This window comes from Oryzias melastigma, linkage group LG11 (genome assembly GCF_002922805.2).
Source record: "Oryzias melastigma strain HK-1 linkage group LG11, ASM292280v2, whole genome shotgun sequence".
In the NCBI taxonomy this organism is placed as follows: domain Eukaryota; kingdom Metazoa; phylum Chordata; class Actinopteri; order Beloniformes; family Adrianichthyidae; genus Oryzias; species Oryzias melastigma.
Window position 1 is genome coordinate 13699631 of NC_050522.1, and position 18765 is coordinate 13718395.

The 18765-nt window shown below is 41.0% G+C and overlaps 1 protein-coding gene across 1 annotated transcript; it reads right to left on the reverse strand.

Moving 5' to 3' along the window:
- Positions 1 to 183: 183 nt before the first annotated feature.
- Positions 184 to 16938, reverse strand: rnf19b (ring finger protein 19B). Its single transcript, XM_024293928.2, has 9 exons — positions 15088 to 16938; positions 9456 to 9655; positions 6451 to 6595; positions 6214 to 6376; positions 4788 to 4902; positions 4541 to 4681; positions 4278 to 4467; positions 4047 to 4181; positions 184 to 2950 (listed from the first exon to the last, which is right to left on the reverse strand). Exons 1-9 carry the CDS (start codon positions 15741 to 15743, stop codon positions 2509 to 2511), a joined length of 2187 nt encoding a protein of 728 aa, XP_024149696.1. The 5' UTR covers positions 15744 to 16938; the 3' UTR covers positions 184 to 2508.
- Positions 16939 to 18765: the final 1827 nt, after the last annotated feature.

Sequence of the window (18765 nt, forward strand, 5' to 3'; positions counted from 1 at the left end):
TAACTGAAATTATAATATAATCAAATTAAAGTAATAAGAAACCAGCTAAGATGCAATGCTAGTTTGAGTCACATCCTGATGTTAATGATTAATATATATTTTTCCTTAATTTTCCATGTAATAACAGTAATCCTCAGATTAATTTAGAAAACCCCATCCAAGTAAATCCACAACTCGCTGCCATGGTGTAACATTATACTGTGTTTATTTATTTCAACCAAAAGCTCCACAGGTCATTTTTCACAGTCCTGCTTGTACAACCCCATCAACCGGGGCTTTAACAGTGACAGGAAAACACAAACCGTATAATAACACTTAAATATTGCTATCTATAAACCTTTTCAAATTAAGAAAAAATAATAATAAACCACCTGCGTCCCTGAAGGAACGTAACACTCAATCAGACTTTTTCAGGTAGTCTGGGTTTCTGTCCGCGGTACATTTGTGTTTTTTTTTCTTTTTTTCACAGACAGGCAGAAACAAGAGACAAGTGGGGACCAAAAAAAGCACCAGCAAGTGACGTAAGCAGCAGAATCCATAAAGCTAGTCTGAGATGAAAAAAAGGTTCCCAAGCTGATCCTTTGTCAATCGAAAGGAAAACCTGGCGAGGAACCTTGATGAACAGAAGCACAGAGGTGATACAAAGCTAAGAAACGAGTCAGGCTATGGCTGAAAAGAGCTCATCGGTGTCGGAGTTTTGAAGGGTTTGGCTCTAAATGAGGCTGTAATAATGATCAACAGTATATTTTTAAAAAATAAATTAAAAAAACACAGTAAATCATGCTTTCTGTCAGCACTCACAGCTTTGATTTAAACAAAGAAAAAATCAGAGTTAAAAAAAAGGGACTTGACAACACTTAAAATATTTTAGAGCCAAACTCTTCCTCAGTTACATCCCACAGAAAAGGCCGTCTGGTAGCGGATTGGTTTGGTTGTACCACAGACTTTTTTTTGCTACTCAAGTAAACTCAGTGACAGCAACACACAATGAAAAACAACAACAGATAAATTAAGATACATTCAGGTAAAGTGCAAAAGTGCTCAGTCAAAAAAAAAAAAAATGAAAAAAGTTGGGCACACAAGTATGTCCTTTCACACACACATATATTTACGCACACACACTACTGAAATGGGTCAGACAGTCAACGCGTCAAAGCCAGAACCACCACAAAACAGGCGGGTGTGTGTCTTTGTGCTGGTCAGCGAGGGTCGATAAGGCAGGTGGGTGGCCGGCTGGCAAACACAAACCTGGTCAACCACTCCACAGAAACAAATATGAGGAGGGTTCTGACAGCAACTGGACACTCGTGAGAGTTTTCACTCAAAAACTGTTCCTATCTTTGGTTCCAATATCTAAAGATATCCACTTTGTTCTGATAAAATGTCAAAAAAACTTCCTCCCATCCAAAATGTTCTAATGTAATTTATCCAATAAAGGAAAGATAAATTATAAATTCTGATTCTCATCTTTGAATGGAGTTAAAGCTAACTTTAAAGGAAATCTGTAATCTGTAAGCATTTCTGATTTACTTTTTTAAGTAAAAATTTTTAAACTTTTAATCGCCTATTTCCACTTTTGTCTACACAAAACCGCCTTAAAAAATTCAAAAGAGAAGTTCCTTAAAAAAAAAAAAGAGGAAACTTTCACTTTTTCAAGAACATCTTGATTCTTCTACATTACAGCCTCCATATTTCATAGATTCTGCTGTTTTTGAGTCACTTTTATTTAAAATATTCATACTTTCACTCTTCTTGGCTAGATATTTTTGGAGTAAACATAAAAAGGCTTTTTTTCAGCTGTTTCTCAGTTCTCAGCATTGCCGTCAGAACTCTCTCATTTATTCATTTCTGCTGTGTGGACGCCCCTCTTCCTCTTCCTCCACGCAAACGAAGCTACATTCAAGTGCAGCTCCGTCTTTTTAAGTAAACTTTCATCAGTGTCACAGAAACTCTCTGCTCTTTCATCCCAAACAATGGCTGATGCAGACTTGTGACTTAAACAATACAATTTCTCGGTTGTTCAAATATAAATACAGAAAAAAGGGAGGAAAAAAAGTTAAAAACTCTCAGTCATACACTGTAAAACACAAAAGATTTTTTTTTTATCATCAGCAAACATTCATTTTTCAACACTGCTTCTCTCTGCTGTGCTTGGTGACATTTCACCTCATTTTGTCAGTTCAGCTTTGCAACAACTTTTAAGTTAGTTTTGTAAATTTTTTTCCTTTTCTGTTTTTTTTTTCTTTTTTGCTTAAGTAGTCGAGGCATTTTGCACCAAGAAGTAAACATAGGTCCTTATCTTACAAATCTCAGAGGTAGAGCCCTGACCATTTACTCAGAGAGGAGACTGGCAGGTAAGACAGACGGACATACAGACAGACAGGAGTAAACAAACGCCGTCTGGAGTGAAGACAGAGTCTGCAGGTTGCAAAAGTAGCAGATGAGATGAACATGTTGAAGACAGAAATGGACCGGCTGTGAACGTTTTGAGCAAACCCCAGTGACTCCTCAGACGTAGAGGACGACATTGCTGTCTGTGGGACAGTGAAGGCCGTCTGTGGGGGGCGCTCTGCAGGATGTGGGCTGCGCCGGCTGGCCCGCAGCTGGGTGGCGACTATTGGGGTGAGGCGAGTCGCAGTCATCGGATGTCAGCTCTGCGATGTCGTCAGACTGGGTGTCCGACATTTCCAGGTCGCTCCGGATGCTCTCCGGCTGGGCTAGAGTGACGTCCCTAAGCCCCTCCCTAATTGATGCGCCCGGGGAGAGACCCAAAACTGAGCCGGACAAAGCCCCGCCCCTTCTGGAGCTGCAATCCTGGGGTTCTTCCCCTCCTGAGCCTGTCGCCGTGGCAGCACAGCCTGGATGTGGTGCTAGGTCCTCTTCGCTGGTCAGGCAAAGGTGGCTGGGTTTGGTCTCGATGTCCACCTGGATCTCCAGGTTTGTGCCGTCCCTGAGAACACGGAGTGGGAGCAGAGTCAGCAGGAGAAACAGTACAGCAGTGAAGAACAGCATTATCAGCATATGAAAAATGTAAGCCAGGCTGTTAAGATAAAAAAAAAATATCAGAAGTTTAAGGAAATCTGAGTTTAGCTTTTAGATCAGCTAAAGTCAGTCCAAGTTTAAAAACCCACTCCAATAAAAAATGTGTTTTTATTAAAGTGGATTTTTTCTGACAACAGAAGAAATGTATAAAGAAAATGCATGTTTCAGTTTCAGTTTCAGTATCAGTTTATTTTGAACACTATTAAAACAATAAAACAGTCAAACAAGAAACAAAAGAGTAACCAAAAGAACAGTACACACTTGATATAGTGTTCAAAAAGTAAAACTGTATTTCTTAGTATTTTTTCAAATTGTTGTGAATCAGGAGAAGATGAAAAAAATTAGTTTGAAAATGAGCTTTTTTGTGATGTCGTAAATCCTCTGGACGGTTCACAAGCTCCCTCTAGTAGATGACTAGATCCATGTATGTTTTCATTACCCGTAACGTTAGGTTGGGCTGTAAGGTAGCAGGAGAGAGTGTGAACAGAGAGCTCTAAGAAATGGGAGGAGGAATAGGGGGCGGGGTTGTTCCGTGCCAACAGTCCCGCCCACAACTCAGAGGGGAATTTCTTCTAATAAACTCCTGCCGCTCTGCAGAAACTATGTCCTTGAAAACGACTTAGGTTTATTGATTTTGGCTAAAAACGCCATAATCATTATTAATAGACCACTGGGATCACTTTATAATAGATCAAAGATAATTTTAGTGTGTTTTTTAAGAATATCAACGTATAATTTCCCCAAATGTTTGACAAATTGATAGTTATTTTTTAATTGCTCTCATGTTTATTCCTTTAAAGTGGTCTTAAGAAATCAAACCTCCATGAAGAACTTTTACAAATTTTCCATAGACATCAGCTGCTTTTATCAGTTGTTTTCAGACTTGTTTCTTACCTGTGACGCTTTGAGCTTTAGGTTGATCTCTTCAAATTTGTTTGTGTTTTTATGCATAAAAAATTTTGACAGACAACAAAAAAAGAAAAGAAAGGAAGAGAGCTCCTCACCTGTCAGGTAGGGTGTAGGAGGAGATGATGGATCCTGCCATCCCCCTGGTGCTGGCGGAGTCACTTCCTGCTCCCAGACTGCCCGTCTCCCTTTGGGAGGATTCTTTAGCCAGCTCTCCTGTTTGAACTTCCAGCCTGCAGTGACATCAAACCCTCATCAATAACCTTTACTCATCACAACATTTCATTTCAGTTAACAATTTCCAAAGTTGTTCAAACCTGCGTCCTCACCTGCTGTATTTGCCAGTGCGAGCTCCCAAGGCGCCACCAGCCAATGTGTTGAAGTGAGGGGTGTCTCCCAGAGTCCCCGGGGCCACAGAGAGCCCCTCGCTGGGGGTGGTGGTGCTCAGACCGCTGACAGCTCCCTCTAGGCTGCTCTCCCCGAGGCTCGGAGACTTGAGCGCTCGCCATGCGTCCGCCACTGCAGAGAGACTTAGTCAGCTGCGTTCCGCTCTGCTTCTCTTCTCCAAGGGTTTCTGGTTCACTGCGCTCACCTGTGATTGGACCGTCGTCCTCATCGAAGTCGATCCGGACACCCCGGCCTTTCCCCCTGCTCACGCCGCAGCCTCCTCCTCTGCACAGCGAGATGGGCACCACTCCGTACACATAGGCCAGCATGATGGGAACGCCGATGCCTGGAAGACAAAAAAAACCCTCAAATATTTAACTTTACGGTACGTTTAAACCTCCTAAGAGCTTCAGATCGAGAAACAGAAGAGAAAAAAAAGAATCAGTTTTTACCAACGCTTACGGCTGCGATGACAGGGGCAGTAACAATCGACAGGGCCACGCCCCCAGTGATGGCTAAATTCCTCTTGTGGCGAGAAGATTTCTTCAGCTCGTAGTGCGCATGGATCTGCAGCAGAGGGAAGGAAAAAGCCTCATATGAGAACTTCAGAACTTCCGTGTGTGGCAGCAAGCTAAGGCACCACCCACTACAGGAATGTTTTTGACGTTTTCAAACTATAATTTTTATCAGAAATGTGAACTAAAAGACATGCAGTTCCTCTGATATCCACATGGTGGTGCACAAGTAAAATAAATCAACAGAAGTATATTTTGTTTTACTTTTTTTTTTGTTTTTCCAGCTTTATCCAGTGAAGAAAACATGTAGAAACATACAATGTTATGCATAAAGAGAAAAAAAAAATTTATTTTGAATTTGTATTCGGTTATAGAGATAAGATCAAAGTAATCCATCATAAAAAGGAAGATAACTAACTATTTAATAACCCTTCTAGAAACCAAAACGGATGAAGTCATCTTTTGCTCTTCCTCTCAAGACATTTTCCGTTTTGCAAAACATTTCTGTCTCAGTTCTTTTTTTCTGTTTTGGAACACTTTCAGAGCGTCACAGAAGGTTTTTCCACAAACTTCACAATCACTGATCAGAAATTTCAGCCAGACTAGAAAACCTGAAACTCATTTCAAGAGTGAGGAAATCTCAAAGTGAAAAAAATGTTGTCACACCGAAACTATGACTTCAAGACCATCGGCAGATGAGGCTTATGAAACTGTGGTTTTCTGTCTTTGGTTTCTGCAGCTCTGCAGACGAAGCAGCCAGACGCCGCTCACAGAAAATGAAGATTAAAGGGTGTTGCACAAAAGCGACAGCTCCGAAGACGAAAAAGATGAAAGGGAACGTCCTTTAGTGTAAGTGTGAGGTTCTCACGATTGCATTCATATTGTACAACTACGAATAGGAAATAAAGTAGACAAACAATTGTTATCTCCTTTTAAAAAGTCCCCGAATGTTGCAGTAGAGATGAAGACTTCTGCTCTGCCTTCATCACAGAGGTGGATCTTGCTGTAATGCCAGAATATGGTTGAACTTAAACAGAAGATTAATGAGATGAAGCTGAAACGCAGAACTGTAGAAGGTGAAGGAGCTTCAAACCAGTTTACACCTGCTGGCTGAAGCTTAACATACACATACCGTTATCTTGGAAGAAATTAATAGAATGATGGCTATTTTTCAGAGATTAACTTGTGTTTCTTTAGCTTTCCTTAATTCTCAAGAAACAAGATTTTAGACTGCACTGCTCCTCATAATCTTGTTTATAATCTCTGTGGATTGGTAGCCTAATCCACAGGAAGAAAAACGCTTCACATCTGCAGAAAAAGCCAAGAAAACGTACAAAAAACATTGAAATTGTGGCAGGCTCACCTTGCGGCCGACGTAAACCGGTATCCCGATGACCATGGCGGGAACGGCGATGCCAGCGATGAGAGTGATGCCGACCGGAGCTCCGATCAGAGTCCCCAGCTGCCACAAGATCTTCTTCTTCCTGCTCCACGGTTTCTTCCCCCAGAACGTGCAGCCTGAAGGGCTGATGGGCGGGACAAAGCAGGTGAGCGAAAACTCCAAATAGAAAAGACTGGCGATGTGTTGTGGGAAGACTACCTCAGGTAGTGCAGGTCAGAGATCTCTTTCATGCAGAGCCAGCAGAACTCGCAGCCGCAGACGGCGCAGGTCATGTGATTACAGCTGCCGTCGTTCATTTTGATGATGTAGGCGCCACAGCGAGGGCAGGGCTTGATGTCATCAGCTGGAGAAAAACAACACGAGTGATGCTCCTAAACTCGTCAATCGTTTCACTCTGCAGAAAGTATTCTTTAAATACACATACGGTGATCATTGTGTTTTTAACATATTTTGTTGCATTTTTCTCATGATGGAGCACATATATTAAAAATATTAAGATTAAAATTGCCTTTCTGAGTATTTATTTAATCAAATAGTTGTGAATCAGGAAAAAAAATTAAGTGTAACATAGAAGTTCATTCTGATGCATCCAGTTGTAGACAAATATATTCATTCACATCTTTGTTTCAGTCATCTGAGTCAGCTCACCATTTTTGTTGCACCACTAATGTTAGGTTGGGGTTGTGAGGGTCTGTAAGCAGCATGTAAACAGACTGATGATGGGAAGTGGGGGCGGTGTAACTCCACACCAACAGTTCAACCCTCAACTCAAAGAGAAATTTCTAATGAGCTGAAACTGTCCTAGAAAAAGACAATGTTTTTTAATTTTGTCTAAAAACATCATAACATAATTAAAAGACCACTGGGAACGCTTTTAAAATAGATAAATAAAATGATCGGAGCAGGACTGTAGAGTAAAAAGTAATTTTAAAACTCTATAAACACCTTTACTGTTAGAAATTATGTAAATAAAATTTAAAAATTCATCATTTGCAACAATAATTATATGAAAACGCTGTGATTTTAGTGTGGGAATTCCCCTATTAATGGGTTTTGGCCTGTTGGTGAAGATGTATAAATAAATAAACACAAAATAAAAAGGTTAAAACTGATGGATACAATAAATTGTATTTAAAGTACTAAATTCGGAGTGAAAGTAAATGTTCTCTAAAATTTTAAAGCATAAAGTTTATTAATAAAAATGTCCATGAGTAAGGACAACTAAATAAATGTAACTTTTTATTATCTAATAATGTTTTCTTAATGATATCATACAAGTGTGCATGAAAATAAACAAATTTTAATTTACTTTTATCTGTTTTTTTAATAGAAATTTTGGTTACATGTCATTTTCCTTAAAAAGACAAAACCTATAAAACTGTAGCTCTTATATTTCTTTCATTATCAGAACCGGATAAACTTCTCTGGACCTTCCTGGTTCTGGCTGACATAGAAACCGGAGTTCAGAGCTTGTTAAATTAATGGATTGGACCTCGGCAGTTCTTTTGGAGTAAACTCGCAGCTGCGTTTCAGCTGAGAACACTCACTGCTCTTCAAAGGACATTTTGAGCTTTTCCTACAAAGACACTCGCGGCTGATGTGTGTGGGAGAAGCTGCCATTGATTGTGTTTCGCCCTCACTTTCTGTTTGTTTTCCAGTCCTCCTCTCCTTATCTCTACATCTCCCTCCCACAGCTTTCTCTCTCCTGACTGACTAAGAGGCCGACGGAGAGGGCGGGGCCTGAGCTTCACATGACTCAGGCTGAGCCTTCTGGACCGCTGTCAGCTGGAAGTGAAGGAGATGGACAGCTGAAGGGATTTAAGGGATGGGTTTTTAATCAAGATTGCATTAAAGACGGTCGTGTTTGCAAACAAAAGCCAGATTTTTAAATGTGGAAGAACTAACACTGAAATATCAGTTTCCATCTATACAGTTAATGCTAGAAATGGAGCTCAACTCCTCACAAATCCCTGCAGAATGACTTCAGTCTGAACATTTTGTTTGCTGCGTCAGATGTGGTGCAACAGCTGATGTTAAACCTTGACCTGCATGTATTTGATTCTGAAAGAGAGTAGATGTTATCGACAATTGTCACCTGAATGGAGGAAATCACACTCGAGTTGGCAGGTTATGTAGCAGCTTTTCTTTTCATATTTCAATATTTTGATTTTTTATGGCTCATGAGGAATTTCTTTGTGTTTTCTACTGCTACTTCCTTTTATGTTCCACTCCGATCATCTTTTGAACTATTGTAAAAGCGTTCTAATGGTCCTTGAATTATGATGATGTCATTTTAAGACACAATTTAAAAAACTACGACAATCATGGATCTATTCGTCTACAAGTGGATGCATCAGAATGGAGCGGAGCAGGGTTTTTTCCAACAGCATTTTTTCATCTGCTCCTGATTCACCACAATTTGAATAAAAAATACTCAGAAATGCAATTTTAATCTTATTTTTCCTTATTTATGTCCTCCATCATCAGCAAAATCCTGCAAGAACATATTAAAGACACAAAAAACTAAATTTTCGTCTAAGTAGGTTTTTAAAGCAAATCCAGCAACTGTCATAACATCACCACATTCATCAATCTGCTTTCTGCTCTTCCTCCCTACAGCTCCAACACCCATCTCCCTTTATCAATGTGATCACTGTCCCGTCTCCAAAAACGTCCAAACCTCTGATGTACTTCTTCCTGATCCTATTCATTCTCCTTACCCCAAAAATAGAAATGTAATGTCAGTTTCAGATCAGCAAAACTTTACATTTCAATGAGAGCTTGTTCCGTCATTTGTTATCAGTTGTTCCCGTTCGGTTATAGTAAAAAACCCTAAAAGTTTTGCATATTTTCCTTTGCGGTGTTCCTCAGTTTCCAAAACTTCCTTATAGATGTTTTACCCTCATGTCCGAATGTATTTTTAAAAAAATCCCCATGACAGCCAGTTCTTTACGTCCTCTGTGGTGTGGACACAACAAAAGGGGAACCAGTTCCATTAGTCATAAAAATGTACAAAAAAGGTTTCTGCGGTATTTCTCACTTTGCTGTTTCAACAAAGTGTTTCAAAGTTCCTGAATGGTGGTTTTTACCAGCATTCATGCTAAACTGATGCTGATAAATTTTTATTTATACCGACCAGTTCTGTGTTAGTTTATTTCAGCGTTTGCTTAATGTGATGCTGAGAGACTGTTGATAACCCTCACCAGGTCCTTGCTCCTGCGTGAAGCTGGGCGAGTGGTTGCTGTGGGTGTGCAGGGACTGCGCCCTCTGCTGGCGGGCCGAATCGCAGGTCTGGTTGGGGTGCCATGCCTGTTTGCAGTGGTAGCAAAACTCGGCGCCGCAGCCCTCTCTGCGACAAACCAGCCTGGGACAGCTGGCACAGCCCGAGGCGATGACGGCGAACCTGAGAGGAAAACACCAGAGGAAACACAGCGTCAAAGACTTTTTCCAAGCAGCGAGGCACCGACGAGTGTCACAGCACATTTAATCAGATCGTACCCAAGTTTACTAACCCAAACCCCAAAACCAGATCTGAACAACAATGCCACCCACATCAGCAGATCGCTGGCTTGATTCCACTGAGCCTGCAACTGTGAGGAGACTGCAAAGAAAGCGCTTTGTTTGCAGATCTTTGAGGTGATACAAACCTGAACACAAAACCAAAGAACATCAGCTGCACAAAACTAAAAAAATGATATTCATTTGTCTGCACCTATGATGCCTAAAAATGTAAATCTATAACAACATCTAGCAAAGACTACATTTCCTGAAAGCCACAGGATGCTTTCACTTGTATTTTACCAGAAACAGAGATACATTTTGTCAAAAACTAAAAAAGTGAAGTCAGTTTGTCAACATATGAAGCCATTGTGCAGCCTGACTGTGTGGAAACAATCAGTATTGTGATAAATTACAAAGAAACCAAAAGGGAAGAAGACGATGCAAATTTAACAATGGAGAAAAGAAGAAAAAATCCAGAGTAAACTTTAAAATTGTGAATTATTTTGTTATTCACTCCTCCTTGGAACTTAAGCAACATCAAAAGTGTCATGTACAGAGGTAAAATACATCAAATGTATTTTTTAAAGTCCCACTCCAATCATCATTTAATATATTTCGCCAAAATTTAAAAAAACACTGATTTGTTTTCTAGGACATAGTTTCTCCAGAGCGACAGGAATTCATTAGAAATCCTCCAAGTTGTGGGTGGGACTGCTGGCATAGAGTAAGCCTTCCCTCACTTCCCATCATCCCTAATATTATCAGTGCAACAAAAAAAAAATAGTGAGTAATGTTGGAGAAATCTAGTTATACGATTTTGAGCCATTTGTCAAAATGTAGACGAACATGGATCCATTTGTCTACAAGTGGATGCATTGGGATGGAGCAGAGTAGAGAGCTTGTGGCTTGCCGTAGTAGCTTCTACATACTTTTTCCAACTACATTTTTTCATTGTGCCCTGATTCAAAATGATTTGAACAAAGAAATACTCAGAAATGCAGTTGTAAGCTCAATTTTCTTTATCTATGCTACAAGGAAATGTTAAGGACACTATTTTCATAGGAGGGGACTTTAATTGATATTTTCTGTTGGAAAACATTTTTTTCCAACATCTCCTCCTCTGCCTGCAGATGTGCCTCTTATTTCCTGTGTAAGCTGAGTGATGGGGGACGTGGGAGAGGCGGACACCAGCACCCGCTGCTTGCTGAAAGGAGTTTAAATGGAAGTAAAAATCTTAAAGTTTTCTAAAAATAAAAATCTTAAGCTAAAATTTGTCAATTTTCTAAAAAGAAAAGCGGATCGAATATAAATAAAACTGGTTTTTGAACATTGATATTACTTGAGTTCTTTACAAATAAACTAAAATAAAGATATAAGAGTTTTTGAGTCTCAAAGGGTGTAATTAAGGTAATCTGTCATGGAAGACCATCACAAAGCAAACGAGTCGTAGGAGGGAAAAGATTCTGCGTTTCTGAGCGCAGACAACACAAAGATGGGGACACTTTTTATACCCCTTTTGTTGTGTTTTTAAACCCTCATAAAAGCAAAGAGAGCGTGGAGGAAGTGATAACATGAAAAACTTATTATTGTTCTGGTACTCTTCCCACACGTCGCTCTGTGTTCCCATTAACGCCTCTTCAAACACCAACAGACCTGTTCTCAGGCAAATACATGAGTGCACATCAAATCAGACGTGCATGAGTTTCTGACTTAACAGCTTTGACATTTCCTGCCTTTATTTTAGAGTTAATTAAACTGATTACTTGTGATTAATTTGGACATGTAGCTAAAGCTGCTGCATTCGACGTTGTGAAAGTTGATAAATTTACCCAACAGATTGAGCATCACTGCTGCTTCCACCAGACAAGATGAGACAAGTGGCAACATTCCAGTAACCTGTTAAACACTCCCTCTGGCTTCAAACACATCATCATCCAGAAGTGAAAATAACTCAGGGATTTTTCCACTATCGTTTTAAAAATCAAATACAAACAATGCCATTTTTGTACTGTCCTAATAGCTCTTTTTGAGCACAAAGCTTTTTGCAAAACTCTGCAATTTAGCGACCATTTGCTTTCTTTTGTTTTCAATTGACAGCTGTGGAAAATCAGTGTGAAGTCCATCCTCCGAGCACTCACCAGAACCAGAGGCATTTCGCTGATGGAGAACTAATTTGCAAAGCCATTTGGATTGTAGCTTCTGACATAAACGCCGGCGCTAAATTTCAGGGCAATTTATCAGACAGAAGCTGATAAGCCTATTGTGCGATTCTCCCTGATAGGCAGCAAAAAGCAAAATGGTGAGTCCATTTTTATTTTTTATTTTTTTGGTAAGATGAAGTTCAAATGTAAAAATGAAGCAGCATCGCTGGACTGGAGAAGCGCTAAAGAAATGGAGGGTTTTATGAGTGCTGACATGCTGAGTGTGAAGAGGAAACGCGCACAAGCTCTCCTGCCAATGCTCATCTCATCTAAGAGCTACCTGGACACCCCGCTGAGCCATAAAAGCAACACTCAGACACAAGCAGACGTGCACCAACACCTGGCTGTGTTTAACACCAGGATGACTACCCATCTGGAAACACGTAGATCACCGCAAGATCGCACACGTAAGCACGGAGTCCAGCAAGTACGAATTGATCCGTGTAATTAAGTCCCGACTCCTGTTGCCTTAGCAACACTCCCTCTGTGTTGCATCAATAGTTGCCATAGTAACTAGAAGCCGGAGCAGGCAGTAGAGGGTCTTGTCTTTGTTCTTGTGTGCGACAGTCAGACAGGTGGGGACTCGAGGAGAGAAGCGGAGCAGGTCACAGGTCAACAAACACCCGTTTTATTTTAGCTTCAAGTCCAGTTTCGGTCAACTCTCTATCTAGCTTTCTATGTCACCTTGCTCCTTTCTATAAAGAACAAATATCACTAGGACACCACACAATAGATTACAACAGTATTCTCACGCAAATGCACGTTCTCTGTATGACAGGCTAAAGAAGAAGTGGCTTCAGATGGCGGTGATGAGGCTCTAAAATGCCACAGAGATAAACGACTTTCCTCAGTAGCAAGAGCATGTACAGTTTGGCAGAAACTCAGGCTCCACGGTTCACATATTAGATTTCCAATGAGGGAGGTGCAAACACAAACATGAAAACTGGCAGATTTCCACTGTCAACATGAAGGGAAAGATAATTATTTTTATGCTTGTCTTGTTGTCAGAAATAGTGGTTTAGCTGTAAAATTGGCAAGACAGAACTTTATCACAAGAACGTGGAGACCCTCTTCCTCAGACCTATTTCAGTGCGAGAGTCTCCCGGGAGTGCGTGCGTGTGGGAGCGCATGCTTCTCTACTGTGTCCAGCACCGGATGTTTGTGAATGACAATAAGGCCTTAGTCAACATGCCTGAATTAAAGATGGGCTGGGACACTGCTGGCGTCAGACAGGATTGTCCCCTGGCTTATTCAGGTCAGCAGCAGCAGCAGCCACACTCCTCCTGTATACTGCTGACACACACACGCACACTTTTTGTGTTATTATTACCAGGAAATTCATTTCATTTAGGATTTTCCTCTAGCTCATGTTTACTTTTAGAGTCTTCAAAAATCTTTCCCCATAAATCTGCTGAGTTTTCTCAGAATGTCTGGACAAAACCAGAACACGAGTCGAGGCTGTGATACAGAGAGCTCACCCACAGCCTTTATCTTTCTCGGTTCATCTTTCTCACAGCTTGAAATCTAGTTTTCGGAGTGCAAACTTGAAGGTGACTCACACAAGTCCTTCATGATCAAAAGTTGAGAAGACGGAGCGAAACAAGCTCTCATTTTTCTTTGGGTGAAACTTTCCAGGAGAACATCTACTTGAAAGCAGATGCAGAAATGTTCGATCTGCATGTAGGTCGTATGAGGCCGACGACAGACAGCCACACCGCGAGGTGATGGAAGACGGGGAACTCCGTGCTTTCGCCACAACTTTCTATTTCGAACACTGATCTGTGGTCTGGAATTAGTCCGCTCAGACGAGCAGACGTCACGTCTGAGTACAAGAAGTCAAACGTTTATGATCAGAGAATGATTCATTTGCCAGGGGAGACAGAAGGGCAGGAACTCTGCTGTAGAATCTCTTTAAGCAGCTTTGAAAAATAAATGTGTGAATTATGTGAGAATGTAAAAAGTCCTCTATATTTTAAAAAGAGAATCAGCTTTAAAAGTCTATCCATCTTTTGAATCCCTGTCAAGGTCATGGAGTTGCTGGAGCCTATCCCACCTACTATTTGGTTGGCAGTCTGTTACAGGGACACATAAACACACAATAATACCCAGGGGAAAATTTAGAAACTCAAATTAACCTGTTAAGGATGCTTTTTTTTGACTGTTAGAGGAAACCGGAGTGCCCCGAGAAAACCCACAAATGCAAACGAAAAATATGCAAACTCCACACAGAAAGGACTCAGCCAGGATTTCTGGTAGACCAGGTGACAGCCTGGAGTGGCAGCTCAGCAGAAATTTAAATATAGGCCAAAACATAACAACTATAACTAGTACACTCAGTGCTTGTAAATCAATATTAGGTGGAGGAAAGAAAATTATAGCAAAACGGGAGCAGGTCCACCAAGGTAATAAGCAAGCTTTCTTTGTTCTAATGTGAAGTCATCCAGCTTAGAAAAAGTTTCTAGACCAAACAATGCCTCCAGAGATGGATTATTTTCATCTCATTTGGCTCAACAATAAAACTAACGCCTCTCATTTGTCCCTGAAACTTAACGCGCCGCTCAGTCTCCATCAGACAATGTGACCACAATCACAGCTCTCTACCCTCTAACCCACTTACAGCTCTTTAACTCCTCTTCCTCACTTTCCCTTTTTCCATTCTCCGATCAGGTCAGATTGACTCCAGCTGACTAATGCTTTGACTTTCTCTCGCATCTGTCACTGAAACCCCTTGAGATTCCTTCTGCTGAACCTTTCACGACGTCTACTTTGGTTTTATTTTTACTGCAAACACGATTTCTTTTCATTTTGTGAGTGCCTCAAAGTTGTTTCTTCTACACTTTGGATGTCTTCACAGAAAAAGCAACAGAAAAAACAAGTTTGATCCAAACATTGAAATGTTGTTCGTGAACTCCACTTTCAACCCTGACCAGGCATACGGAAAACCAAATCAATAAGTTGGTGAATCAATAACTGACTGTTGTGCTTCCCTTAAATGTTATTAACAAAATGTTTTGCTGTTCTGGCCTCCTTTAAGATTTAAGTTAGCTTTCTTTGACCACAAACCACAAACAAATGGAGAGATGAACAAAAATGTTTGACGTTCTGATGGGGATTGTCCCCAAAGGTCTCTTACCCGCAGTCAGGCGCGGGGCACCACCTACAGTCTGGGTCGGAGGCAAGGCATCTTCTCAGCAGGAACTCCTCATACTTCTCCAGCAGGGCCGCGTCGTCCAGGATGTCCGCTACCTGCCGCGGGGCCAGCCTCTCGGCACACTCGGGGCAGCTGAGCTGAACTCGGCTCTCGGTGATTTCGATGCGCAGGTACTGGCGCAGGCAGCAGAGGCAGGAGCGGTGACTGCAGCCCAGCAGCTCGGGCAGCTGCTCGGCGGGCTGACGCACCAGGCACAGGGGACACTCCAGGAGGTTGGACTCCCCGAAGGCGGCAGCAGCGGCGCCACCGAGGGACGGCTGGCTGGAGGAGAGAGGCTTTGAAGGGGTGCTAAAGGCTGCATCCTGTCTGGTCGTGGCTGCTGTGGCGGAGGGGGTAGCAGATGTGACGGGGGCTGAACTCAAAGTAGAAGAGAGCACTTGCTGTTGTGTGAAGTGATGTTGCGTTAAAGAGGTGGCCGCTGCTCCTTTTGGAGCCCTGGCGCTCCGGGAGCTCCGCTTGCTGTGGAAGAGGCTGTGGAATGAGATGCGGCGCTGGCGCTTGCCTGCCGCATGGCACTTAGGGTTGGGGATGCCGCTGACAGATGAGTGAGGCGACTCCAAGTCCTTTTCAGATCCCATTTTCAGAGAAGAAACTTATCACTTTCCTTGTTTAACCGAAATCCAAAACGTTTTTAGCGAGGCTCTTGAGAAACAGCCTCCTCCTCTTCTTCCTCTTATGAGAAGCCAAACATAATCAGGAAAAGGCAGAGAGATAACAAAAACGGAAAATGAAAAGTGACGCAAGCCAGAAAATTCCCCTTTAGCTGATTGAGTTTCCTTCAAAGTTGTTGGGGGAAAAAAAAGGTTCACAGAGCAAAAAGAAAAAAAGTTTTTACCTCTCAGGCAAGTACAGACAACTTATGAAAAAAACGTAAAAGTCAGTTTCAATCAATAAATCGTCCTCCAACAGAAAAAAACGGAGGGTTTTAAAAAAGGATAAAAGTCCAGAGCTGTAAATCCTTCTTGAGTTTGGACTGAATTCCCCTCAGCTGTGCTCAGAGGCGCTCCCGTCTTCTTCCTCTTCTCGCTGCTGAATGCCGCCTTCTGTGAACGGCCCTCTCTGTCAGGAAGAGAAGAGCAGGAAGTTAAACATCAAGAGCATGCTCAGTTCGACACAAGCCTCCCCTCTCCTCCTCCCTGCTTCTCTTCCTCCATCTCCGCTCTGCTCCTTATAGCTTTTGTCAAGAGTCCTCCTTTTGAACTATGACCTATCAGCATCAATAGCGTGAAAACACACAGACGCGCACGTAGACCAAGCGACATGAGTCGATCTGAGAGACATCTAGCTGCAAAATAAGACGTGCTGAACCACAAGTGACATCATCACACAGCCTGACCAATGGCGTCTTTGTGTGAAAGCAGCCTCTCTCTGCATCACACTGAGCACAAGAAGCTCTTCAGCCACTTCACACTGCGCTGCTGGTGCCGTTGCCATGGCAATGCTCACTATGAGGGAGGCAAACAGCAACTGTGACTTGAAAAAAAAAAATAGACAAACACAACCAGCCGATGAACTGATTCACAACAACAAACTACACACACAAAATATAGTAGATAGTAGTGATTGTGTTGCAGATACGCACACAAAGAAATGCTAGAGTGACACACACTGAGCAGTCAAAGAATACATACAATGGTTGAACAAAATATACACAAATGCACACACTGAAGCTGTCACATCACTTCACAACAGCAGCTGTGAACTTAATGACGTCACACTTTGATTCAGGCGTTCAGAACCTTTTTTCCCCCTTTTTTTAAAAATAGTTTTTTGAAACTTTCACAGGACGGACACTGATGCTCGAGTCTGCATTCATAAGCACACGTGATGCCGGTCCACTGACATGACATTTTGGCAGTTGCCATAGCAACGCCATGCATGACCTACACCGATGGGTCTAAAAGTCCACACTTAGCTTTGTGAGATCTCACTCACACTTAGAGGAGCGTAAACTTATTTTGTGCGTCTGTATAAACTGTTGTTGCACAGAAGCTGCATTTGACACTGTGGTAACACAGTTTCATCCTTTTAAAAGGTTTGTGAACTTTTTGTTTGTCAGGGTACAAATAAATATATATTTTGTGCTCTTTTCCAATAGAGTTCTTCACATTGAAGAAGCACACACCTGCAGGAACAAAACGTTTCAAGTTGGATTGTTACTCAGGTTATAATAACTAAAAATGTTTAAAAAAAATAAGTAACCAAAATGTTTTTTTTTTAATTATCAAAATAGGCAAAAAAAAACTAACAAAATCAAAAGATTTATTTAGAAACTATATTTTAAACTTTTAGTCAAGAGATAAAAGCTGAAAAAATTGTAAACATATTTTTGATATTTAAGTGGCACCAAATTGCTCAGTTTATATTGTAAAGAAAATCTTTTATAGACAAAGATCCATTTAGGGTTAAGAAGGTTTTGGAGATTCATTTTTTGACAACAACAACTGGCTTTCAAAGCAATTTTTCCATATTTTAGATCTCGGTTTACTTAAATGTGTATTAACATAAGAAAAACATAATATATGATAGGTTAAAATTAAACCAAGATCTGGCACTGTTGCTTGTTATTGATATTTTTTTTCACTCCAATGAAAAAAAATTAATAAATATATATATATATATATATTTGGTGTTTTTAACATGTTCTTGTTGCATTTTTCTGATTTTTTTAAAAAATGCATGTTTGTAATGTAAAAAATATGCTGGGTGGGCCACAAGCTCCCTGCTTTGCTTAACCCTAGTGTGGACCAAAGGCAAAGTCTCCAGTATCATTATTCCTTTTTTGGGGATTTTTTTTCCCTCAAATTCCTAATTTTTCAGTCATTTTCAAGCATGGTTTTAGGATTTTCCTATGCTTTAATTTTCCCTTTTGTTACATAAACCACAGTTGAAAATAAGAGAAAACAACTCTAATTTATCCTATGTTGTCATATTTAATCTATTTTTATGAGAAATACTTTTTATTGGGTATATTATTTCAGGTAAAAATTACCTGGAACAACTGATGGTGTAACTTCTTGCAGCAAAAGTGTTCTAGAGTTAAACAAAGAACTCTCAGTAATGGGGAGGGTAGGAAAGGAGGTGAGGTTGCTCCGCCCCAAGAGTTCTGCCCACGACTCAAATTTGAACTGCTGCTCTGCAGAAATTACGTTCTAGAGAACAACAAACAGACGAATAATTTAAAAGATGATTGGAAAGGAAAGGAAATGAGTCACTTCTACAACATATTTTGACATGTCAAAGATGTGTTGGGAGGGGGGTAGTTTCTATGCACATTTAGCTAAAAGTACACACAACCAGTCATGTAATCCCTGTGATTATAATTCAGTCGCTGTGAGGGATCGGGCCCTTTTCCCATACAAATCCTGTGACATGAATTTAAACTGCCACATCAACAGGCGTCTCTGAATGAACACACAGTTCAGACACATTTGATAATTACATCTTCATTACCGGTAGACCCCATGAGAGCAATAATGAGTATTTTGTGTAAACTGTGGATCTTTTCTAGGGAAATCAAAGGGAGATAAGTCTCTGCCTTTGGGGGGAAGAAGCTGTTTTTCCTTAAATCCTGGCTGGCTGTTACATACAGACCCAGCT

Bases quoted from the DNA above. Each gene is read 5' to 3' on its own strand.
- rnf19b (XM_024293928.2), bottom strand. From the start codon at position 15,743: ATGGGATCTGAAAAGGACTTGGAGTCGCCTCACTCATCTGTCAGCGGC. The intron at 6,377-6,450 runs GTAGTCTTCCCA...CCCGCCCATCAG, and splicing joins TCTGACCTGCACTACCTGAG to CCCTTCAGGCTGCACGTTCT. The intron at 2,951-4,046 runs GTGAGGAGCTCT...CCGTGTTCTCAG, and splicing joins TCCTACACCCTACCTGACAG to GGACGGCACAAACCTGGAGA.